Source organism: Octopus bimaculoides, chromosome 21, assembly GCF_046866305.1.
Source record: "Octopus bimaculoides isolate indiv1 chromosome 21, ASM4686630v1, whole genome shotgun sequence".
NCBI lineage: Eukaryota > Metazoa > Mollusca > Cephalopoda > Octopoda > Octopodidae > Octopus > Octopus bimaculoides.
This window is the reverse complement of record NC_142948.1, coordinates 31,547,560-31,574,850: the sequence shown is the minus strand read 5'-3', so window position 1 is coordinate 31,574,850 and position 27,291 is coordinate 31,547,560. Positions and strand designations below refer to the sequence as shown.

The window sequence follows — 27,291 nt, the reverse complement described above, 5'->3', positions numbered from 1 at the left end:
TACAGACCTTAGCAATTGCAGTTTTGTGGTACGTTTGTATGTCTTTCATTATTGCTAATATTTTAATGTCTATACTCAAGTGGTTGAGTATTGTTTTCCATTTGAACTAATTACAAATAAGATGATACACTTTCACTGCTTTAATCATTAGACTGCAGCCATGCTGGGCTACCAGTTGAAGGGTTTCAATCATTCATATTGATCTTAGTACTTATTTTTACATCTGGTACATATCGATATCTATTTGTTGATCTGCTAAGTTTTGAGACATAAACAAAGGCTTTGTTTTCAAAAGGTATCTACGTAAAAATAGACCCATACAAATAAGCATGCATGCCTGCCTGCATGAGTCTGTCAACTATGTATATATTGTACAAGTATGTCGCATGTGTATAATATATACATATATATCATAAGCATAGCAAAACAGGAAATTGAAAATTTTTGGGTGTTATTTATTCACCATTACACATGTTTCATTTGCTGATAGGAATTACAGAGTTTTACATGTTAGATAGACATGTAAGGAATTTCCGATTAGAAATTCTTCGGACAAGAAATTAAATAATCCAAATTTTGCATTTAGGTGAAGCATTTATATTTCTTGCAGGTCAATTAATTGCGTAGTGGATATCTCACAAGCTTATTTTAAGTTAGTTACAATCACCTTGGGAAAAACAAAATGCAAAAAGATTTTAGAGAATGTAATTTTAGATCATAGTATATCAGAGGCTGAACTGGAAGTAAACAGTTATTTTTAAACTTTAAGAAATAATGCTAAGATTGTCATTTTGAAAGAAAATACCTATTGGAGATACAAGTTGAGTGTAGATCAAGAGTATTAGGGATTCTCTAGTTGCTATTGGCGACTAAGATCAGTGAGATATTTTACCAAAGGGTTCATCATATATTTTAGAAATGTATTTTTATATCATTGACATTGCTATCTTAGATATTTGACATCAGTACCCTGTATATTTGACTTTGGTACAATGTATGTTTAATACAAGTACTCTTTATATTTGACATATGCTCTCTATAAATTTGGCATCTTTATCCTGTACATTCCACATCAATACTTTGTTTATTCGACCTATGTACTCTATATTCAATGTCCATAATCAGTATATTTGCTACATGCCATATGCCCTCTGTATATTTAACACATGTACTCGTATAATTGACCATGGTCTGTGTGTTTGGTATAGCAGTGTATTTGTCAAAAGTTGGCTTGACTGATATGGTAGGGTCTGTTGCATGTTTCCCAAATCTCTTTACCATTTGCCTTGCCTATCAATCCCCTTCCCCTCAAACAAATACTTCTCTAGGCATCATACACTTACTCCTTATTCCTCTCTACCAATACCACAGGAAACAATAAAGATATCCTAAGATTTTATTATGAAGAACTTGTTAATATTATTTTCTTTATTGGATGTTCTTTTTTTTCTCCTATCCAGGTTTTGTACACATTGTCGAAACTTTCTAAAACAGAACTAGCTCAAAAGACTGCCAGGTATGCTTTTTAATAGCTTTATTATTATTGTTGTTGTTGTTGTTATTGTTATTATTATCATTATTATTTTTATTATTATTATTATTTCCTGAGCACATTATTTATCTCCTGTCTAATATTTTAGAAAACTTTTAACCCTTTGGCATTCAGATTTCTCTGTCAAATGTAATGCTTATTTATTTTACATTGTTTTGAATTAATTACACAGCCTCTTTAACTTTAAGATTTTGATGGTGTAATTGTTTATTTTTATACTGACATTGTCAGTAAGATATACATGAGAAACTGAATCCAGCTGGCTTGAACGTAAAATATTCATAAAATATTTTGGTTAGATATGGGCTGATTTAAATGCTAAAGGGTTAAAAATAGTTGTTATTCACAAACTCTGCTGTAATGTTGCTAGGGTTCAAATCTTGGATGAACAGACAAAATTAACAAAAAGCATTCTAATCACGACCATCCAATCTTTTTAAGGTTGGTAGAATGTGAATTGATTGAGATTTGGTTGTGATTTCTAGCAAGACAAGCAACCACATAATGATCTTTATTAGCAATGTGGAGAAGGTGTCTTCCTGTGTTTTCTTGGCAGTTTTCACACCAACCACACCACTGCCATCATCATCACCATGTGTAAACTGTATATACTACAAATGATGAATTTTATGTATATACAACTACTGGAGTGAAATGGTATTGCTATCGTCTTCCAAAGGACATCCAATATGACATTGACCACGGTTGGATGATGCTTTTTACGTGCCACCGGCATGGGGAGCCAGTCAGGTGGGTCTGGCAGCGATCCATGCATGAATGGTGCTTATTGCGTGCCACCAGCACTGGTAATGACTACAACTACAATTTCATTTGATTTTGATTTACTTGACTCAATAGGTCTCCTCAAGCACAGAATGTTGCCCGATGATTCAAAGGTATTTTTTAAATGGGCTGGTTATGCAACACTGGTGTAGGCTACAGCTGTGACCTCACTTTCCTTGCCAGGTCTTCTCAGTCACAGCATATCTCCAGAGGTCTTAATCTTTCGTCATTGCCTCTGTGAGGCCCAATGTTCGAAGGCTTCTGCATCACCCACCAGATAAGGTATCAGGGGACCTTGTCAAAGGCTTTCTCCAAGTCAACAAAAGCCAAGTATAGGGGTTTATCTTGGCTAGATAACAACTCTGGAGTTGTTATTGTACTAGATCTAAGAATGTTGCTAGAAATAGATTGGTGTTGTCTCCATGTTGCAGATTTTTCTGTTAGCAAATTCTTCATTGTTTCACTTTGCAAACTAGTACTAACTCATGACCTTAAGAACCCCTGTGTTTCAAAAGAAACACCCAAGTGGATATGGTATAGGACTACCAACCCAAAAGTCCTGAGTTGAATTCACCTCAGTTGTTTTTATTGTGTCCATAAATAAAGACACAATACACCTGGTTGGTGATGTATGTTTGTATGGTGGGAGAATACATAAATTTTCTGGAGTGCCAACTATGACACACTGGAATCCTATCCAGATATACTATTGATTTTGGCTCCATCAAAGGCCATAAAACGAGAGTTAAACAGAAACCTGGTGTCTTTCTAAGAAATTACTTATCTCATCATCATCATCATCATCGTTTAACGTCCGCTTTCCATGCTAGCATGGGTTGGACGATTTGACTGAGGACTGGTGAAACCGGATGGCAACACCAGGCTCCAGTCTGATTTGGCAGAGTTTCTACAGCTGGATGCCCTTCCTAACGCCAACCACTCAGAGAGTGTAGTGGGTGCTTTTACGTGTCACCCGCACGAAAACGGCCACGCTCGAAATGGTGTCTTTTATGTGCCACCCGCACAAGCCAGTCCAGGGGCACTGGCAACGATCTCGCTCGAAAATCCTACAGGAGCCAGTCAGGCGGTACTGGCAACGGCCACGCTCAAAATGGTGCATCTCATGTGCCAACCGCACAAGAACCAGTCCAGGGGCACTGGCAACGATCTTACTTGGCTTGCCGGGTCTTCTCGAAGTTAGATATTTTATAGGGCCTCTGTCTTCTCCCCACCATCATCATTATCATTGTTTTACATCCATTTTCCATGTTGGCGTAGGTTGGATGGTTCAATAGGAGTTGGAGAGTCAGAAGACTGCATCAAACCCCAATGTTTGCTTTAAGCATGGTTTTATAGCTGGATGCCCTTCCTTACACCAACCACTTTCCAGAGTGTACTGAGTGCTTTCGTTTTTGCAGCACTGGCTCTTGTGATGTTACCAAGTAACTAGCAAGGCAAGATGCTTCAATTGAAGTGGGTGTAGTATTGAGAACAGAGGCTTTACATAAGATGAAAAAGAAATATCTATGGTTTTAAATAATGTGCTTTTATAAATATTGTGTTTGATAATGTCTTCTTTACAAACTTTGTCTACTGTGATTATTATTTATCTGCTCATTATTAAATTAGCATTAAACAATAATTTAATCATTGTGTTTGTGTGGTGTGTGTATGTATTTATGGTATCTGTCTGTGTCATCCATGTCTGAATAGTGTTTAATGAATACTGTTAGTGTTACGTTGGTAATTTGGAATAGTATTATTGCTTGGTAGTTATGTGAATGTGTTGCCATTGGTAATAATCTACACTGTAGTGTTACCATTGGTAATATTGTAAACTGTAGTATTACCATTGGTAATATTGTAAACTGTAGTATTACCATTGGTAATATTGTAAAATGTAGTATTACCATTGGTAATATTGTAAAATGTAGTATTACCATTGGTAATATTGTAAAATGTAGTATTACCATTGGTAATATTGTAAACTGTAGTATTACTATTGGTAATATTGTAAACTGTAGTATTACCATTGGTAATATTGTAAAATGTATTGTTATTGTTGGTGATATTGTAAAATGAACTGGTATCATTGGTAATATTGTAAATCATATCAACATTGTTCATAATGTTGTAAAATAAAGTGTTATCATCATTGATATTAATTGGTATAATTAATTGATATGCATTAGTAAAATGCAGTACTTACTGTTACTGACACTGTAAACTTAGTGTTACCAATGGTTACCAGTGATACTCTGTAAAAATATTTTTATGAAATATCTGTGTATTCCAAGCTTTTGTTTTGATATTTAAAAATACTGATGCAACAGCAACATTCTTGATAATGAGATATATATTCAAGATATGTAATTGCCAAAATTAGGTTAGTAATTTTTTTTTTTTTTTGTTATGGTGCCTGAAATTAAACTTCTCATGTATTTCCAAATTTAAATCTTTGTGAAATGAAGTGCCAACAAATATGCTGTAGTTTTGAATTCGAGTTTATAAGTTATAAATTCCAGTTTATAAGTTCAAATAATATCAAAGTCACTGTTGCTTTCCTACTGGTTGAGTCAATAGTTTCTGTGTCTAAATCTTGTTAATGTCAATTTTACTTTTCAACCATCATCATGATTGAAAGTAGTAGAAGTAAATACTCATTTCTTATCTTATCCCACATTCTGTTTAATTTTTCCATTTCATTTCCAGTAGTTTTCATTCAACTCCACAATGTCCCCATACAAAAAGGATTAGGAGGCCCTCATCCGTATAAAAATCTGTTAGCAATTTCTTTTGTCTTTTACACTTTATTATAAAATAATTAGTTCCTGCCTTAATTATCTCTAATAGCTCTTCTCCCCCCTCCCCCATCACTGTTACTATGAGAACATTTAAAACTCTCAAATGAACCAATGAGAGCGCTTCTACGTGGCCATTTGACTGGCTAGAAATAACAGCCAAATTTCCCTTCAAATCACCCCTTACCAACTTAAACGAAGAAAGATATATTGGACAATATAGTCCTTGATATAAAAGAAGATGGGATGATTACTACCAAAATGTTTTTGATCCTGAGTTTGCTCACTTTGGCTTGACCTAGGGTTAAACAACAGCAACAATAATTTTGAAGCTTTTCTCAGCTGACTCACATATACCCCTGCCTTGTTGTTTCAAAAGTACCCATCCTAGCACTGCCAAAAAACTATTACACTTCAGGCCATATTATGTTAATTACAGCCTCCCCTCCCTTAATTAAACAATTTTCTGCCTTGATTCTCTCTGCTATTTTTCCCTAACAATTTTCTGTTTCTTGTTAACGAGTTCTCATTTTAATTTGTAATTTCTCTACCACAATATTCTTCTTGTTAGCATTGCTAACCGATTTCGTTGAGGCAATTGATTCCTCTCACTCACAATGTCTACTTCATATTCTGGGAAAATAAAGCAGAAATCTTTCTTTTTTCTAGCAGACTTAATTGCAGTTAACTAAAGGCCTGAAAGGGAGGGGCTTGTACATGCTACAAAACAAGAATGTGGAACAAACAAATCCTAAAAAAAAAAAAGCAGTGTTCAGAAATATGATAGTGTTTAGTAAGAAATAAGTATTTTTCACAAGACCTAACATTTGAAAGGGTAAAGAATAAAGTCAGTTGTATCATTTCCCAATGCTTATTTGCTTGACACTAAGGTGGTGGTGGTGGTGGTGGTGGTTGTTTTGGCCTCAAGTCAGTCCTGTTTGGACAGACCTATGACCAAAGATAATCCACTCATATCCATTCTGCTTTTATATCAGGTTAGCATTCTCCTATGCGGTTTACCACAAAACACTGCTTCTGATAACAGTAGCTTTAGTGTTTTATTGTTTGGCCAATTCATGTGTGTGCACATGCACACATAAGTTGTTGTATTGCATCTCTTGTATTTTTAACTATCACCCATTACAAAAGCCTGGAACTACCATATATATATATATATGGAGCATGTATTTATTTATATGTATATATGCATCTTTCTCTTTGTATGTGTGTATAAATGTGCATGTTTCTATGTATGGGTGTATATACAAATATGTATGTGTGTGTATATATATATATGTCTGTATGTGAATGTATGTGTCTATGAATGTATGCATGAATTTAGATATAAATGTATATGCGTATATTTGTGTGTATGTATATAATCCTGAATGTTAATGTAATCTATTGTATAATTGATTCTATTACCACTTGAAAATTGTCTTCTATTAAACATTATTGTCAGATGATTTATTATTATTATTACTATTACTATTATTATTATTATTATTATTATTATTTGACTTAATCAGCTTCTAGCAATTATTGACACCTATCAGCTTCTTAGTATAACTGTTAATGAAATAATGCTAATGGAAATGTAGTGGACACATCATATCGTATATGCTGCTAACATAAGTAACATTTCTTTGTCATAATTGCAAGAACTTTGCTCTGTATTCCTTAAGACAAATATTAACAAATGTAAACAATAAGATGCAGTAGGGTAGGGTGGCAGTAAACCTCTTGAACCTTTGTGGGGGTGGGGCAGTTGGAAGCTGCATTTGGTTGTGTTCCTCTATCTCTTGGTAAATTGCAGAGCCAGAAGAAAGTGAATAGAAATTCTTATTAACAGTCCTGTTTTGGTGATAATGTTTAAGTAGTAATGGTGGGTTGTTACTCCTGATAGATAAACTCCTGATTGATCTAGAGATGCTGTCCTGACATATGTTGTGTCTTGAGCATTTTTAGCCTAATATAGCCTGTTCCTTACTATGTGTGAATACAGCTGATTTCTTCCAGAGACAAAATGAAAGAGAAGTATTGACCCCAGTTCAGGAATGATATGTTTTTCGTCAATGTCAATAAGAGGAAAAGCAAAGTCAACTTTGGTAGGATTTCCAGAGAACTGGAATGAATACTGCAAGGCATTTTATCTTATGCTTTAATGACTCTGCCGAATTGCTACCTGAGTAGTAGTAGCACTAGTTTAGCCCTAAGTCAGTCCTGACCTAGTAAACCTATGATGAAAGTCATAGTCTAGCTAATTTTTACATTATTGAGTGCGTCCTGTTTTTGTTTTAAAGATGATTTAAGGAAGGATTTTGTTGCTATTTCTACTAGGTAGAACAACTCCATAGAAACTCTAGTGGCTCAAATCCAAGCAAGCTTTAGCAGTGTGATTGAGGGAGCACTGTGCTATATAGCGATACTTCCACAGCATCTGAAGACATTGTGTGTGAGGCATGCTACTTCAGTCTGTTGGCCCATGGCAACTGTAAATGAATGTAAGACTGTGATGATGATGATAATGATGCACAAGATTGCACTTGTAATCAGAGAGATGTTTACGTCATAAGAGTGTTATTGTGAAGTAGATTAAAAGTTTTTTTCTCTAGTGGGGAAGCAGTTTGCTGTGCTAAAATAATCTCTGGGGCTATTTATAGTGTTCTATTTTTAAAAAAATGCTATATAGCTTATTCAGAGGTAGAAGGGCAGTGCTTAGGATCTTTTCCCAGGGTCTCTGAGAGAGAGACTGTTTGGTGAAGGATAGGATATCATTGGTTATCATCAGATCAGAGACTTGGTCTAAATGTTTGCTTGCAGAAAAGTGGACTCCACAAAAGGCACCCAAGAACCAAATGGTGGTGTTAATCTGGTTGATGGAGTAAGTCTATTATCAAAGAACATAGTTGTTTCTACTAAAGCAACCATGAGCGAGAAACACCTTAAGAAAGCCCACAAGAAAGGGGGGTGGGTGGCTTAAGCCATTCACTATTCCTAGATTTATGTATTTCTCACGGGATTAGTGCCAATGCTCGTTGTCTTGGTTCTTTCATTGTGCATGTGTCTTGCATAAAAGCTAAGTGTAGTGGAGGAAATAGCTTTGGGAATCTAGAGATAAGCTGAGCTGCGTAGTTACTTGCATGAATGTTATCTACTAATGAAAAATTTTTCATTGACCCCCTCCCCTTGCAGCTCTATATAGCAGCAGCAGCATTGAAAGTTGTAGTGGTATTAGTAGTAATAGTAATTCTCAGATAATTTGTACTTTGTGTAGGCAGAAGACCTAAAAGTTCATTTTGGAACTATTTGAAATCAGGGCACAGAAATGTGACTAAATACTTAAAGGTATTTTATCTAATGCCATAGTGTTTCTGAGAGTTCATCATTGTATTCTAATTTCAGTATGTTCCACTGAAATACATGCAAGCATGAAATGTAATGGTAGAAGGTCCTAGAATTTCAGTTATACTCGAGAATCTTAGCAGCTTTGGCTGGTTTCACATATTGCATTGAACATTTGGTGTCTGGAATTGGTCAGTTATCGAAAGAGGGTCAATATAATAGCTTCCCCTCATCCCAAACACCCAAGCCCCTGCCATAATATGTGTGTTTACACACACATACATGCAAATACACACATACACACACATGTAAGTGTATGTACGTATACACGTGCACATGTATATTATATATTATAGAATACATATATAATGTATACTCATATGTATAAATGTATGTATATATATATATATATATATATATATATTTATATGTGTGCATATATACATATATGCATATAGGTATACATGTATATGTTTAAATATATTTATGCACAAACACACACATATACACAAACATGTCTATATGTATGCATTTATATATATATATGTGTCTGTGTGTGTGTGTATACATACACATACAAACATGTCTGTATATGTATGTGTGTGTTAGTATTTATGAATAATGTACACATGTATGCATATGGGAATGCGTGTGTATATATACAAACAGGAAAAAATTAAAATAAATAATTGAAATCCACTTAAAGATAAAACCATATTAAATCTATTTCAATGGTAAACTTCTTTCTTTCTTTTTTTTTTTCTTCCTTTTAATTGAAAGTCTGGAAAATATAATTACTGAAATATTCTTTAAAAAGAAAAAAGTTACAGTAAAAAAAAAAGAGAAAAATCAAAAAATAACTTATTATTATCAATAGTATATTTTACTATATTTATTAAAATTTTTTTTCCCAATTTCTTTTTTCATCTGTTAGCTGACCCTTGACCTTCGTTGCACCCTGGTTTCTTACCATTCTATTGCTCTCCTTTTTCTCAATTGTAGAGGGTTCTCTCCTCCTGATACGAGACCTCTCACTATTGAACATGATTATTACAACACATTGGAGGATCTTGCAACGTAAGTGCTTGATGCAGTACTTGTCCCCCAAGCCTGCTCAATAATCATACACTCACTTTTAAGGGTTCAAGGATCAATGTCACCCATCCTCAATCCTCCTCCCAAACCACCAGTCCATCCATCCAGCCGTCCGTCCGTCCATCCGTCCGTCCATCCATCCGTCCGTCTATCCGTTCGTTCGTTTATCCTTAATTTGTGTCTCTCGCCTACCCTTCTGCTGTCTGTTGTTTTCATCATTTTATTTTTTTTTAAAGTTCATTTTTGTGTTTTTTTTTTTGCATTTGCTAACAGTAGTAGTAGTAGTAGTAGTGTTAGTAGCAGTAGTATTAGCTGTGTATTGGAGGAGCTGGTGACATCAACATCACATCATGTGTGCAAATGTTCAGTGGCAAAGCACAACAGAGCAAAAAGGAAGTTGTCACAAAACTGTATTATTATTGCTGAAAGACTAACTACCACTAACTTTTATAGGTGTATGTGTATATATGTAGCTTTGTATGCATGTATGCTCTTATATTTATATATAAACCTTGTTATTATACTAATTTTGTCTATTGGTGCATTTGTGTATGTGCATAATACAAGCAAGCATGTGCATAAATTATATGTTAACTCAGAACTAAACTTTCACGGTTGAAATGGCATTTTCCAATAATAATTACAGGTAGACTATCAAGCACAACAACAACAACAACAACAAGGCAATTGCAAGAACAACAAGTTTAATATTTATTACTTCTATATTTCTATTCTGAAATAAGTGCATGGTTTGTTTATATTTAATCAGGTCAACTCTCAGAGAAATTCAAGCTGGACATTAATTTACCATATCAGTCTCTTTAGTCACATGGAAGGTGAGGGACTGGAATCATAATTGAGCACTGCAATTTGTCTTCTTCCATAGATACTGTGGGGTAAGAGGAAGGATTGCGATCCCTATGAGCACTGCACTATCTTTCTTAGACACTCATAGCTTACAGTTACTAAGTGTTAACGGTGTTAAGAGAGTAGATTACACTGTCCTAAAGGAAACAAAAAACTTGTCAAAGTTAGTTGTTTACCCTAGGTCAGTTCTGATCCAACTGACATGTAATGAAAGGCATTCTACCCATGACCTGCCCATCTTTTCTTAAAGCATAATGTATTTAGGACTACATCATTCCGTCTTCACTTTTTTCTTATTTATAAGATAATAGAGTGGGGCTGGAGGGAGACTTTGCTACTATTCTTACAATGGTTGAGCAACTAAGCTGAAGCTCCCTGCTTGGTTTGTTGTCCTGGATTTTTTTTTTAATAGTATTGGTGGTGGTGGTGGTGGTAATGTTGTTGATCTTGGTAGTGGTGAAGATGTAATAAAGCTGACAACACTTGTTGTTCCTTCTGTTTACACTCTATTTTAAATTGACACTCACATATTTCTCTTTTCTGCCTCTCCCATACCTTTCTCTCTCTCTCTCTCTCCCAGGCCCCACCCATGCCCCATCTTCCTCTATGATTCCTCCCTATCTTCCTTCTTTTCGTCCTTCAACATCTCATCTTGTTGAAGAAAGAGATGCGGGGGGGGGGGGGTAGAGATTGGTAATCTGAGCTGTCCTTATTGTGTGTGTGTGTGTGTGTGTGTGTGTGTGTGTATATATATATATATATGTGTGTATGTATGTATGTATGTATGTATGTATGTATGTATGTATGTATAAACGCATTAAAAGCATACATATATTTCTACATATTTGTTTTTCATACGTGTGTGTGTACACGTGCACAATAATTTGTGTGACATCACATTCATTAAAACTAGGAACAAACTAAAAAAACAAAAAGCAAACAAGCAAAAAAAAAAAAATACTTAGTACCTAGGTTAGAGCATATATTCAAAATGTTAAGTTACAATTCTGGCTTTCAACACTCTTATACTTAACATTTTATGTACTTTGGACATTCTTCAGACAAGAATATTAACTTTTAGAACTTGTGAGAAAGTAACAGTTCTAACAACTAATTTTCAGGTTTGAAGAATGTCCAAGGGACATGAAACTTCAATTATCATGATGCTATAAACTGTAGCTGTAACCCAACACCCACACACACACTCCATTCTGCTTGTAGTAATTGGATTGTGGTCTTATTGAGGAATCACTTTGAAGAATATTAGTCAGTCATATTCAATCTTATACTTATTTTTAAGTCTAGTACTTATCTTATCAATATCTAATTGGACTATTTTGTTGCAATACGAAAAAACAAGACCTCGTTTTTTTGTTTTTTTTGTGTCAGTGTAAAGACAGGCCTAAAGACTGACACATACAAAGACATGCACATACTGTGTACTTACATACATACATGTATACACACACACACACACACACATACCTAGGCATTTGGCTATTGTAGAAGACACTTGCTCCAGATGTTATGCAGTGGGACTGAATCAGAGACCACGTACTTGTGAAATGAACTTCTTCACCACAGACAGGCAGGCAGATAGTCAGACATGTATATATTTATCTACCTATATATATATATATATATATATATATATATATATATATATATATATATATATATATATATATATATATATATATACATACATACATACATGCACTCATAATCTGCATCTGTCTCTCTACTGATACACACACACACATAGAAGCATAAACATATGTAATCTACATCTATCAATGCACCTAAATATTTATATACACACACAATCTACGACTGTCTGTCTGTCTGTCTGTCTGTCTATCTACCCACACTTCCTCACACACACAGGAACTATTCCCTCTCCAGTCTATGTGTTTAATCAGTTTAATGATGTTCAGCAATGTTTCATTCCCAATCTATGCTATGTATGGAACACAAGTTCTTTGGAAGTGTGTGTATATATACATATATATATATATATATATATATATATATATATATATATATATACATACATACATAATAATGTCTTCATATACTATTTCTAAACTAACTGTTCCTCTGTCGGTGTTCATGTTCTTTGATTGCTTCAAGTATCCATGTAGCATGATATTCAACACTCTGCTACCACAACCACCACCACCACCACCTTTCTTTCTTTCTCTCTGTGTTCTAATTCTACTTTGGAATTTTCTTAGATTAACACTGCATTCAGAAATCTTTTTATCACTAAATATTTCTCTTTCACTTATATCTCAGTAATTTTCTATATTATTTGTTTTATCAGTCCCCTCCTTTCTCTCTATCGTCTTATTCACACACACACACACACACACACATCTACTTATACATACATACATACATACATACATACATACATACATATATATATATGTGTGTGTGTGTGTGTGTGTGTGTGTCTACTTATACACATATATATAAATAAATATATATATATATATATATATATATATATATATATATATACACACACTTGTATATATACATATACACTTGTATACATACATACATGTATACTAATATAGACGTGTGCATGTACATCATTAAGATGTTTGAATTATATTGATTATAATGTGGAACAAAAAGAAAAATCAGCATAAGACACCATCAGAATTGGTTCAAATCTGAAATATAAAGGTGTGTGTGTGTGTGTGTATGTATGTATATATGTATGTATGTTGTAATAATGATAACATCTATAAGTGTATACTCACTCATGCACAATCATCAAGCATGTGAGCATCAGTAAGCCCCATTTGGAACTTTCATGATATTGAAGAAATGCAGATATATATATATATATATATATATATATATATATATATATATATAATTATATGTATTTCTTCTATCTTAATGAATAATAATTCTTCGGATAGAATAAATGGGTTAATAGAAACCAATGTAGCAAAGAATACAAAATAACTTTGGTGTTGTTCCTGTTTTTAAGGCAGGAACTCCTTGAAATTTTGGGTATTTGAGTATATTTAAAAATTTAAGGAATGGAGAAAACGCATGTTATAATTGCATACTTTATTCCTACATATGTTTCAAAGGATTACAACCTATGTGATCCATAGGGATCTGTGATATTAAAATTGTAACCTTCTCATCACAGATCCCTATGGATCACATAGGTTGTAATCCTTTGAAACATATGTAGGAATAAAGTATGCAATTATAACATGCGTTTTCTCCATTCCTTAAATTTATATATATATATATATATATATATATATATATAGAGGAAAATATGAGTTAGAGGTTATGCAACCATCTAAGGGATAAATGTATCCGTAGGCACTACTGGTGTATTACCTTACTATGTATAGTCCTAGCTATAAGGTATACAGTAGTTGGTAATTTAAAGGTAAAACTGTGGTTTAATATATATATATATAGAAAAGAAATGGAGCAATAATAAACAACGAAAGTTTAATTGTCACTAACAGCATTATCATCATCATCATCATCATCGTTTAACGTCCGCTTTCCATGCTAGCATGGGTTGGACGATTTGACTGAGGACTGGTGAAACCGGATGGCAACACCAGGCTCCAGTCTGATTTGGCAGAGTTTCTACAGCTGGATGCCCTTCCTAACGCCAACCACTCAGAGAGTGTAGTGGGTGCTTTTACGTGTCACCCGCACGAAAACGGCCACGCTCGAAATGGTGTCTTTTATGTGCCACCCGCACAAGCCAGTCCAGGGGCACTGGCAACGATCTCGCTCGAAAATCCTACAGGAGCCAGTCAGGCGGTACTGGCAACGGCCACGCTCAAAATGGTGCATCTCATGTGCCACCCGCACAAGAACCAGTCCAGGGGCACTGGCAACGATCTTACTTGGCTTGCCGGGTCTTCTCACGCACAGCCCATTTCCAAAGGTCTCGGTCCGTAGTCATCGCCTCGGTGAGGCCCAATGTACGAAGGTCTTGCCTCACCACCTCAGCCCAGGTCTTCCTGGGCCTACCTCTTCCACGGGTTCCCTCAACTGTTAGGGTGTGGCACTTTTTCACGCAGCTATCCTCCTCCATTCTCACCACATGTCCATACCAGCGCAATCGTCTCTCTTGCACGCCACAACTGATGCTTCTAATGTTCAGCTTTTCTCTCAAGATACTTACACTCTGACGGGTATTCACATTGACATTACACATCCAACGGAGCATACTGGCTTCATTCCTTGCGAGCTTACGTATGTCCTCAGCAGTTACAGCCCATGTTTCACTGCCATGTAGCATGGTTGTTCGTACGCATGCGTCATACAGTCTGCCTTTTACTCTGAGTGAGAGTCCCTTTGTCGCCAGCAGGGGTAAGAGCTCTCTAAACTTTGCCCAGGCTATTCTTATTCTAGCAGCTACACTTTCAGCGCACCCACCCCCACTACTAACTTGGTCGCCCAGATAGCGGAAGCTATCGACTACCTCTAGTTTTTCACCCTGGAATGAGATAGAAGTTGTTTCCTGTTTGTTTGCAGTCTTTATTGCACCTGAACATCTGCCACAAACAAAAACTAACTTGCTAGTTAACCTGCCTTTGATGTTGCTGCACCTCTTATGTGTCCATAGCTTGCACCGGGTACATCTTATAGAGTTACTACCTACTCCTTTTCTACATACTGAGCAGGGCCATCTACCTGAAGGGGTTTGTGTTTTATCTACCTTCCTACTTATTAGGATTTTGGTTTTAGCTAGGTTGACTCTAAGGCCCTTCAATTCTAGACCTTGCTTCCACACCTGAAACTTCTCCTCTAGTTCTGATAGTGACTCCGCAATTAGGGCAAGGTCATCAGCATAGAGGAGCTCCCAGGGGCAACCTGTCTTGAACTCCTCTGTGATTGCCTGGAGGACTATGGTAAATAATAGGGGGCTGAGGACGGAACCTTGGTGGACCCCTACCTCTACCCGGAATTCATTGCTGTACTCATTTCCAACCCTCACCTTACTGGCCGCATCTCTGTACATGGCTCGCACAGCTCTCACTAGCCATTCTTCTATCCCAAGTTTCCTCATTGACCACCAGATAAGGGATCGGGGGACCCTGTCAAAGGCTTTCTCCATGTCAACGAAAGCCAGGTACAGAGGTTTATCCTTGGCTAGGTATTTCTCTTGCAACTGTCTCACTAGAAATAAGGCATCAGTAGTGCTTTTACCTGGCACGAACCCAAACTGCATCTCATCTAAATTGATTCGCTCCCTAATTAGTTGGGCTATGACCCTCTCTGTAACTTTCATAACCTGATCTAACAGCTTGATGCCTCTGTAATTATTTGTATCTAAAGCGTCCCCTTTACCTTTGTAGCAGTTGACTATGATGCTGCTACACCAGTCATAGGGTATGACTCCTTCGTGTATCACCTGGTTCGTAATACGGGTGACTAGGCTATAGCCAACACTGCCAGATATTTTGAGCATCTCTGCAGTGATTCCTGATGGGCCGGGGGCTTTCCCGGTCTTCATACTCTTAATTGCTTTATCTACCCTGGTACTATCAACTCGGATAGCTGGTCCCTCTATTTATATATGACAATTATCAACACTGAATATCTCCACCAGGTATAACTCCTTCGACTAACACCGCCGGTCAACTAGTCATTTTCCCCACTTACTACTCCATTCTTCTAATTGAAGAAATGTACATACATGTGGAACCCAAAAAATCACTAAAATGTAATCCTAAAGACTTAAAAAACTTTTTCCTTTTTCTTTTGCCTTTTCCTTTTATTTCCTTTTTGTTCTTATTTATATTCCTTTAAATCATTCTGATGATGTTTGTTAAATGGAACGAGATAAATGCAAATTTACTTTGATTTGATAAATAGAAACGGCTGTAAATGGTTCTGAACTACAATTAAACTATGACCTTTTAATACCAATGATCAACTTCTCATTGTTTATTATTCCTCTATTTCTTTTCCATATATATATATATATATATATATATATATATATATATATATATATATATATACATATATATATATATATATAGATTATATTATATTACACCGTTCCATGAAGGTAAGATCAACAAAATAAAGTACTCTATCTGGTGAAGCACCATCTGAACGTGATCGAGCCAGGCTCGCCTGACTAGCTCCCAGGTGTGGAAGCAAGGTCTAGAACTAAAGGGCCTTGGAGTGAATCTAGCAAAAACCAAGTCTTAGTAAGAAGGAAGGCAGACAAATCACAAATCCCTTCAGGTAGATGGCCCTGCTTGTCTATGATATACATTGTATATACTATTTCCTTGAGAGATCACATCTGAAACGAGCAGATCAGAGAAAGAACTGGAGTAAAGGATGTTATTGCCGAATACTGTCTGAATTAAATCAGATGGGCCAGACATGGTGCACTGATAATCAGTGGACCTGGGTAGTTGTCGAGTGGTACCTGTGTGAGCACAAACGACCACTTGAAAGGCCCTCACACAGATAGATTGATGATTGTTTAACATTTGCTTTCCATGCTGGCATGGGTTAGATAGTTTGACATTTGTGTGTCTGTTTTTCCATGCTAGCAATGATTTGATGGGGAATGCATGTGAGGTAAGATTTGTGAGGCTGGATGCCCTTGCTGCAACTAATCATTATCGTTTTTCAAGGAAATTTTAATTGCAGAGGAATTTAAAAGTGTAGAGCTAGTGGACAAGTTAATAACAGGAAATGTCAACAAATGTCACTGGTTGCTGTTCAGTTACAAATGGCGATATCACCACCTATAGTATAACTCAACGCAGATTAGATACTCACACACACAATGGGCTTACAAGGCATTAGTTGACTTAGTGGAAGATACTTGCCCAAAGTGCTGTGCAATTGGATTGAACTTGTGGCTAACTTAGCAAATACAGCTAACTTATTGAATGTTCAAACTTGCCTGCTCTTAGTCTATATATGTGTATACATGTGTGTGTGTGTGTGTACAATATTCATCTGACTTTCTGGCAACAAATTGTGAATTCAGAGGCATATGTATGTGTAAGACCAAAAAAAGAAAAAAAAATGGAGAGAGAGATGGGAAGGGTCTGGTGGAATGGTAAGACCTAATTACGTTGGCAACTGATGTATCTATAAAGATTGCAGGCAAGTCTCCAACTGTTCCTTATAAACTCTAATAGAATTAGAAGTGAAGAGTCCTGCCAACATTATAGTTTAGAACATTTTCAAATGTAATGCGACCACTACTATCAGCTATTGAAAGCAACAAAGATGCTTATACATCAGTGGTTCTCAACCTTATTTTTTTTTTTTTGTTACCCCATCCATCCTTTATACCATGTTTCAAAATCTTATTCTCTCCTTTTTAAGATTGTGAGAGTCAAAAAGTTGCATTTAAATAATATGCATTTTTTTCTCTTTTGCTAACAACTTTCCGATGCACATGCTACCAGTTGAAAGCTCTGCATACTGGTTGCTAGCAAGCTTATGGGATCAATGTGTGCTGTTTTAGGGCTTTCTTCTTGAAAATCTATTTTTTGGGTGGGTATTAATACAAATAGGAGAACAAAAGAGTAACTTTTCTTTAAATGAACCTGCCTGACTATATTTAGCAGTCTTTGGCAACCGGCTATATGACACAGCACTTGGTTCATCATTTGAATTGAAAACAAGTTACATAATGTATACTAAATCAACTTCTTTCATGTCAATGGCTATGTATTTGATTGTCTTTTAAATAGTTCTGTTTAATAGCGAAATAACTGCAAAGTTTCTCTCCAATTCATTTCCCAACACACCACTAAATACACAATCAAAGAATTCCCAATTGTATGCAGTTTTTTTGGTTTGCTGTCTCCACTGCTACAACTTCAATTACCTTTTGGTTCATTTATTGGAATGCCCTTGTTAAATCCAATTTCATCATTTTGAGAGCATTCCCATGATGTTCATTTACCTTTTGTCCTTGTGTTGAAGATGAACATTCTGTGAATGGTGCTTTAATTTTGTTGGTTTTGTAGAAACTTTTGACAAAACTTTACTGCAAATGACTAATTGTTAACTTACTTCTATGATGACAATAACAGGAATTCATATTGAAGATTTGAATAACTGTATCCTCTTTTTTAATATTGACGATAGAGTGAAAATGTGGATTAATAAGAAAAAAAATGAATGGGTCATAAAAAGATGGGACGATCAGTGCTGGATAACCTTTGATTAGGTTGGACCAGGGCTAAATAACAACTGCTAACTGTATAGCTATTTATTAAAGTTTCTATGTTCCGAAGACAGAATTGAGTCAAGTTAATGTTTGCTGTGTATTCTTGTATTCTTTAATTCTTTTATTGGTTTCAATCCTTGGACTTCAGCCATTCTGGCACTTATCACCTTTAGTGATTTTAGTTGATTACATCAATTTTGCAACCTTCTCCCATACTTTGTTGGGCATTTTTTCTGTCAATTTCTGTTTAGCAAAAGTCTTAAGTTCATTTTGATGTGATCATTGATATGGTTTCTTCTGAAAAGATTTACACAGCAGATATTTTTGGGTTAGTCACAAACAGATTGAGTTCAATTGGATTAAGGTATAGCACTGATGACCAACTCCTGGTGTGAGTTGTTTGAAATCTGTTGCTGGTATTTTGTAGTTTCATTTGCACCAATGTGTAATAGTGATTTGAAAATTTATCTGTTAAGTAGAATATCTAACTCTGAGATCTAGTTGCTTGAGAGAATAACTTGCTACCAGATCTGACTGTTACATAAAAAAGCTAGCTCTCAAAATACTTGGTAATCTAGTAGAATCGCTAGCTACCTGGACAACTGGTTGTTTGGTATAATAGTTATTGACCAGATAGCCCTTCTCCTTTAATTTCCTTTCTTTTACAGGTGTTTGCTCAGAATTGTTCCTTTCACACTGGCCATTTTCCTGACATTCACCCACCTTTCAGCAAACTTGTTAGAAGGCAACACTTCCCTCTCCACCCTCACTTTCCTTCTCAAGTAATACTTGAAAAAGTTGATGAGGGTTTGGCCAAATAGGAAAATAATAATGATAATCCCCTCTACTATAATAATAATCCTTTCTACTTAGATTTTTTTTACAAGAGGTGGGGCTAGTTAGTTACATTGGTCTTAATGCTTAACTGGTATCTTATTTCATTGATCTCGATAGGATGAAAGGCAAAGTTAACCTCAGCAGAATTTGAACTCAGAACATATAAAAGCATTTTGTCCAGCATGATGACAATTCTATCAGCTCACTACCTTCTTAATAATAATAATAATTGCAACAGTCACCGAGAATGTAATAAGATAGTCACATTCTAATTCAGGTATCACTTTACTGCTTCTCCTAACCATTCTTCTTTTAATCTTCAACTTTAACATCAAAACAATACTAATAACTAATCTAAGTGGACGAGAAAACGAAATATAACAAAGAACTACATTTCAACCAATCAGAATATTTGCTTTATTCTAACCTGTATGAACATTTAATTTCTAGTTTGACAGTTCTTGAGTGTATGTTATTGTTTGTGTTGCTGTTGTTATTGTGTTTGTTTGTGTGTGTGTTTGTGTGTGTGTTTGTGCATGTGTTTTCTTCAAATCTAAATAAGTTTGTCAACTCTCTCTCCAAACTTCACAGTCTGTTGTTTGGTCTGATGCAATGGATAACAGAAGTGACAGCTGGCTCTGAAACGATGGTTGTTGATGGTGGGTCACTTTGTTTGGAAGTAGAACTCGTGATCATGTGTCTTGTCTTAGCTTAGCTTTTGTGTACTTCATTTGCTTCTAGCGAGTTTCCACCCTTCGTAGAAACCCAAGAATATGATGAAGATGAAGACATTTACAGTAACCTTAAAGAGATGGCATTGTAAGTATTTTTTGAACCTTCAGACAATCTTGCAATGACTTTATAAATTTCTATATTCTATTTGGGAAGGGGAGTTGAACCTTGAACCTACCTTTTAAATTTGTATTCTGTATGTATTTACATGCTTTTATATATGCCTTATGCATGTATATATATATATATATATATATAAGTCAGTAAATAGTGGGGTTGTGTTAACCGCACGTGGAGAAATAATAGGAAAATGGAGAATAAGGCAGAATGCTAAACTGGAAGCATATTTTAATAAAGATTTCTAACCGGCTTTCAATGCGAAGCAAATTTTCAAGAAGGAGAATGAAAATGTAAGGGGAGACAAATGTTTTTGTCTCCCCTTACACACACTTCCTGTTTTGACACCACACTTCCTGTTTTGACACCACACTTCCTGCTTACCACAAACCTTTAGCTCCTATTTTAAACATAACACAACTCTCAATTTTCATGCATCCTTATTTTTCCAACCATTATATACACGGATTACCATTGAACTTCAAAAGCTCAAAGACAATATAATGTATTGGTATAGTTATTTTTTTATATATTATTTTTCTTTATATATTATTTTCTTCATTTTGTACTTCTTTGTAAAAAACATTTTCATTCTCCTTCCTGAAAATTTGCTTCGCATTGAAAGCCGGTTAGAAATCTTTATTAAAATATGCTTCCAGTTTAGCATTCTGCCTTATTCTTCATTTTCCTATATATATATATAATGTATATATATATATATGTAATGTGTGTATATATATATATATATATATATATATATATATATATATATAAATGTATTTTTTATATATTTGTTGTTGATGTTATATATATATATAATTTTTTGATAATTGAAAAAAATGTGTGTATATATATTTATTATGTATTTATCTTTTATACGTCATCAATGTTTATGTAAATAATTTTTTGATAATTGTAAAGAATGTGTATATGTGTATCTCTCTCTCTATACATATATATATATATATAGCTGTGTTCTTAAGCACACAATTTTGCTTTTATATCTTCTGTATTTCTATGTTTGTATATTTTAGTCAGTGTTTTGAATAGATTTAAACAAACTGATGAAACCAAAATTGGTAAAAAAGAAAATCTCTCTCTCTTTACATATATATTCATTCCTTAAAATCATGCTATGCATAGGTTTATAGGTTTCACCAAGTTAACAGCTTCTGAATAGAGAAACATTGAAGTTTTAAAAAACAAGCATAGAATATAAATTTTCTTTCTTTTCTTTTTTTTTTTTTTTTTTAAATTTCATTTACTCCTTGACAAATGTTAGAATAAATGTTATTCTGAAAATTATAGAAAATTTTCCTTGTTAAAACTATGTTTATAGAGTTTGAAAATTCTGAGATGATTTCTTGCAGTTTTTGGATTCCCATGCTGTGTATTGATCTGATATTGTTGTTGATGTTATTGCTGCTAATTTGACTTTTACTTCCCATTACTGAAAGCTCTTTTTTTTTTTTTTTTTCGTCATTATTACCTTTTTGGAAGCAATTCTCCGATTTCCATTGTTTACTGTATTTGTTCTCCGTTTCTGATGCATTGGCACAATGCTGAGTAAAGAAGAACTCATCCCCTGCTCCTTTGCTGCAGAGTCAGCAGCAGCTAAACCCATCCCATCCCACCCCACCATTATCTTATTATCCTAATTTACAATTTTCTTTGCCAATAAAAGCTTCTTTGGCAGAACATTTCTGCAGCAGTTTCATTTAATTTCTCTATCTGAAACTGTTTACAGGTGTTTATCAAGAGCATAAGAGATCATTTTCCTTGTTGAAAGGGGTAAAAAAGAACAATAAGATCATTTATGCAAATTAATGAATTTAATCTCTTTTTATTTTCCTTCTGCTTTCCCTTCATCAGTCATCTTCTTTTGTATTCATCTTCTATATCTACTTCTATCATCTCCTTCTTCTGAAAATTCTTATGAGTTTTCAAGTTCACAGTGTCTGTAATGAACAAGACCTTGAAAATTCTTATTTAAAAACTGAACTAAATTTAAATTGAATGTTGTGACTTAGTACTGTGTGTGTGTGTGTGTGTGTGTGTGTGTATATACATATATATATATATATATATATATATATAGAGTTGTTGTGATGGATTAAACAGTAACACTAGATACGTTGACCATAACATACCGTACTATCATGCTGTGCTGTTCTGTACTTTAGTTTCAGAAATGAAATGGAGTCAAAGCCATGAGTTCAAACTTGAAAAAAAAACTGTTTGCTGATATTACTGTTGAAAAAGAAAAAAAACAAACAAAACAAAAAAAAAGAGCAACAAAAAAAGGAACAAAAAAAAAACAAAAGCAAAATAATGAACAAAAACTAGCACGTTTCTTCTGGGTCAGTCATCTGTTCTCTGATTAATTGGATTGCCAAAATATTTCGAGTGGTTCTCCCCCTCGATTGCACCAAACAATACCATGAATTCATTAACCCTTTGTAATACTTCCATTTCAGATAAGTTATGAGAGTGTCAGCCAGATTTCTTTTGCCAATCTTTCTCCTCCTCTCCTTCCTCCTCACAACCAACCAAAAGGATATCTCAGGAATCCAAACTTTGCATTAGTGAATTATTTACATATTTGTACGTTTTATGTATATACATCATATATACATACTATATATATATGTATGTAATCATCGCCGTCGTTTAATGTCCGCTTTCCATGCTGGCATGGGTTGGATGGTTAAAGGACTGGCAAGCCGGGAGGCTGCAAATATGTATATGTATGTATATATATATATATATATATATATATATATATATATATATAAATGACATTTTTATGCATGTGTTCATGGATATATATATGTGTGTGTGTGTGTGTGTGTGTGTGTGTATATATATATACATATGTATATATATCTGAATGATACACATGTGCACAAACACACACATAAAAATGCCGTTTATCTAATCTGTGAGTAATTGAAATATCTACATTACTTGGCAAACTAATAGTAGCCAGTCTTGATTTATGTTTTAATAAAAAAAAAAAGAGAAGCCAAACAGTATCCCTCTTAGTAAATTTCCTGCAACGTTCTTAAGATAACTACAGTTGGTGTGAGACAGGAAGCTGGAGAAGTGGGTATGGGCATTAATGTTAATCTGGAGTATGTTGGATGCTGTTTTATGCAGTGAGCTATCTTTCTCATATTGATGCTGATGTGAACTAATGGTTAGAAGGTTCTAGTAACAGTGATTGCTGAGAGAATTATTATTATCATTATTATTATTACTTTTTCTACATCAAGGGGTTCATTTAACATCAGCTTGTATGTGTTTTCTTTATTTGCCTTGTTACGATGTTGAAGACTGGGTGTTAGAATTTGCATGTGCCAAATTAGTCGTTAAGCACATTGTGTTAGTTAATTCCCTGTAGTTTAGCAACATTGTTTTTAAAAAATGGTCTGTTTGGTTATTGCACTAACTAGGATAATTTCTTTTTTCTTTTCTGTCAGAAGATATTTCATGCGGGAGATATAAAATATTTCAGCCAATCTCTGTATATGTGTGCATATGTGTGTGTGCATGCCTACTTTCATCAGTCTTGTTAAATAGCCCTTCTCTACTAAGTTATACTCAGTTATATGGCAAACCCCATGTTTCAAAGAGAGTAGACCAAACAAGACATTGCATCAACATTTTTAGCCATGTTCAACCATCTTTATTGTAAGAAGTATTGGTTCTAGCACTTAGGACTGAGACCATTTATTCTAACACCTAGATATTAACCCTTTAGCATTTAAACTGGCCATATCGAGCCCAAATATTCTACCTATTAAATGTTCAAACCAGCCAGACCCAGCCTCTTACACCTACCCTATGATGTCATTCTGTAAAAAATATTGTTACATCATTGAAATTTTATAGCTGCATGATAATACATGATGAAAACAAAATAATATAAATGAATAAGTGTTACATTAGACAAGACAATAAGCTGCTGGTTGTGGAATATTTGGGTAGTACTGTGAGCAAGTCAAAGAACTTTGTTAATTATCTCAATTATTGCTCATACATACTTAAGCATTTTGCTCTCTGCAGAGTATAGGGTGGTTGATGACTTTTCTCCACATTTCTCGACTTTGGACTGTCATCTCCCAGGTCTTGTTGATTTTGAATTGTCATCTATATTTCTGTAATTTGAATTTTTTCTAGGTAGGGTTGTTGGCTGTGCACAAATCCATTTTTACCTCTGCTATGTGGTGGTCCATATCAGTTTGGCCTCTGTTCTGTGGCCTGTTCAGCATGGTGGCCCCCACCAGGAGCTTGCATTCCACCAGCATAGTCTTCAGGGTCATTGAGGCACATGAGCCACTATACTGCAGCAAGGACTGGGTGGTGTGGTGGCACTGATTACTCTGGTCCCTATTTTAAGGTATAGTGAGATAAGGTGTATAATGGTTGAGTGTCTCATGAATCTGATAGAGAAAGGACATTATAGAGGCAGTGTTGGTATGTGGTTGGACATGTTAGGCAGTAGTAAGGTGCATAATAAATACAACAGTTTTAGTAGTAGGGATGTAGGAGTGTTACAGTGGGAGGATGTACATGTTCAGTAGAGAGATAATCATGCAGTAGAAAAACAGTACTGAGATATGCTATGTGTGCAGTGTGACAGTGGTGTAGGAGACAGAGAGAGAATGGTGCAGTAGTGGAGTGTATCAGAGGTGCAAAGTGACAGTGTAAGGCAATAGTGGGGTGTCACAGGTATAGTGTGATAATAATGGTAGTAGTAGTAGTAGTTGTTGTAGAGAGGCAGTTGTAGGATGTGGTATTAGTGTAGTGGAGGTAGTATTGTATTGAATGGTGCAGTAGAGAGAAGTAAGCAAGAAGGCCACCATTTTGAAGTAGACAAATTAATTAATGAAGAGGAAGCTAATTGAATTCGATAGCTTAGTGTTGCAAAATTTTTGCTTTGTTTAATTAACGACTTCCAGGTGCATTTTATAGACTTTTGTTAAACCTTCATGTATATGCAATGAGAATCGAATATTATGATTCTACTCTCACTACATACACGTGTGCACTGTCTTTGACACGAAATTGGTCATATTATGAAAGGACGGCACCTGATAAAAGTTTGGAAGGATAGGTTAATGGTTCATCTGTTTGAACTTTGTAGAAGAAAAGAAAGAACGCAGGTATGGCTGTGTGATTAAGAAGCTTGCTTTGCAACTATATGGCTTTAAGAGTTCGATTCCACTGTACTGCTCCTTGGGCCAGTGCCTTCTATCATATCCTCAGGTTGATTAAACCTCATGAGTGAAATTTTGTAAACCCTATGGTCAATGAGTTAACACTTTCACAGATGCTGCTGTTGTTTGTAAGCCCTGTTGTCAGTAATTAACTCTTTCCCGGTTCACAACTTTTGGCAGCTCTAGATAAAGGTGACTACTATGTAGAGCTCCATTCTGATAGTTGCAGATACCACCTTGTCACAGCTATTATTACACACAGCTCTATTCTGATAGACTGTAATACTACCCCAATCCCTATTGGGTTTTCAGTGATTAACCCTTTCATGATCCATAGTTAATTGGTTACCAGTCAGTTAAGGTATCTTACAACATTGGACAATGGAGTATCAATAGATAGCAAATATGTCAAGTTGATAGAATGTTTTCCTTCTTTTAATGTCTGTTTTCCATGCTGGTTTGGACTGAACAGTTTGACAGGAGCCAGAGGACTGTATCAAGCCCCAATGTCTGCTGTGCATTGGTTTCTTTTGGATACTGAACAAGGAATTAGCATTCAATAAGGTACTGAATAATGGAGTACCTGCCTATAGGGTACTGAAGTAGCTTATCTATCAATAGGGTACTAAACAATGGGTTGCCAGTCAATCATCTGAGAGGTTGGAAGTACATATCCTGTCACTGGTGCTTTGTTGTGTATATGACTAAGATATTTGGCTGTAAATAGGCTCTACAACATAAGAACAGTGACAATATGTGTGTTTATCTGAGTTCATCTGCTTCTGTGGAGGTTGTAGCATGCTGAGCTCAATTCTTGCTGAGTTCTACTTGTGCTGTGTGTGGTTGTAGGAACTAAAAGAGGTTAGGGCTCTATTGGTCTAATGTAGAAGCTCATAGGAGATTGATCGACCAATAATGGATACTGCTGGCCATGAGAAGTCTAAAATATCTGACAGTAAGATCTTGGATGCCTCATTTCTGTCTAAATTTCCAAGCAGTAAATCTGTGGTTCAATGGTCAAGATTAAGTTAGATTGTTTGGAGAGGGGAAATGAGGAAGAGCCAAGTGAAGAAATATTTCTCTGATATTCACCTCTTAGAAAATGAGAAAATCTTGTGAATCAAGGTTTTTATGGAAAATATTTTTGTGAGACAAGGATTACTGTGTTTAATCTTGTTCCATTCACATGTATTAGGCTGATTAACAGGGAATGATGGATGACTCATTAGTAGAATGCTTAACTAAATCAGGGATAATTAAAAACTGGTTCTTAGTTCAAATCGTACTGGAGTTAAGCTGTTTGTATCTTTCACTAATGTTGTTGTTGTGGAGGTGTATGTGTGCTTTTATTTGGGGTTGGTGGATGGGGGTTCCAGGTTGGTTGCACTTCAGCAGACTTACAGCAGAAAGGCAGACATTCCAGCTAAACAACCACTGATCCAAAATCTTGGATGTAAGTATACATGTAAAGTGGCTTGCTTTTGCAAAATTTCCTTGTATGATTTGGAATTTAGCTGTAGCCATCCTTCATATCTGAATTCCGAGCCTGTCTGTCTAAACTATGTTGAACCAATTTTGAAAGACAATCATATGGTTTCTTAATGAAGAATTGAGTGTAAAATGAAGTAGGTAATACATCTATCTGTCTGTCAGAGAGAGAAAGAGAGAGAGAGAGAGAGAGAGAGAGAGAGAGAGGGGGCTCCAAAAGGTAAATCT

General features: G+C 35.2%; 1 protein-coding gene across 19 annotated transcripts in view; it reads left to right on the top strand.

Moving 5' to 3' along the window:
- The window catches only part of LOC106879297 (guanine nucleotide exchange factor VAV2), a 154,969-nt gene that overhangs the window by 61,091 nt on the left and 66,587 nt on the right, over positions 1 to 27,291 (top strand). For 10 of the 19 annotated variants that reach the window (XM_089339465.1, XM_089339466.1, XM_089339462.1 and 7 more), the window contains exons 3-5: positions 1,461 to 1,516; positions 9,484 to 9,558; positions 20,246 to 20,323. In XM_089339465.1, the coding sequence (XP_089195591.1) occupies positions 1,461 to 1,516; positions 9,484 to 9,558; positions 20,246 to 20,323 (209 nt within the window). The remainder of the gene's footprint in view (positions 1 to 1,460; positions 1,517 to 9,483; positions 9,559 to 20,245; positions 20,324 to 27,291) is intronic. The other 9 variants (XM_089339476.1, XM_089339472.1, XM_089339474.1 and 6 more) reach the window with 2 other exon arrangements.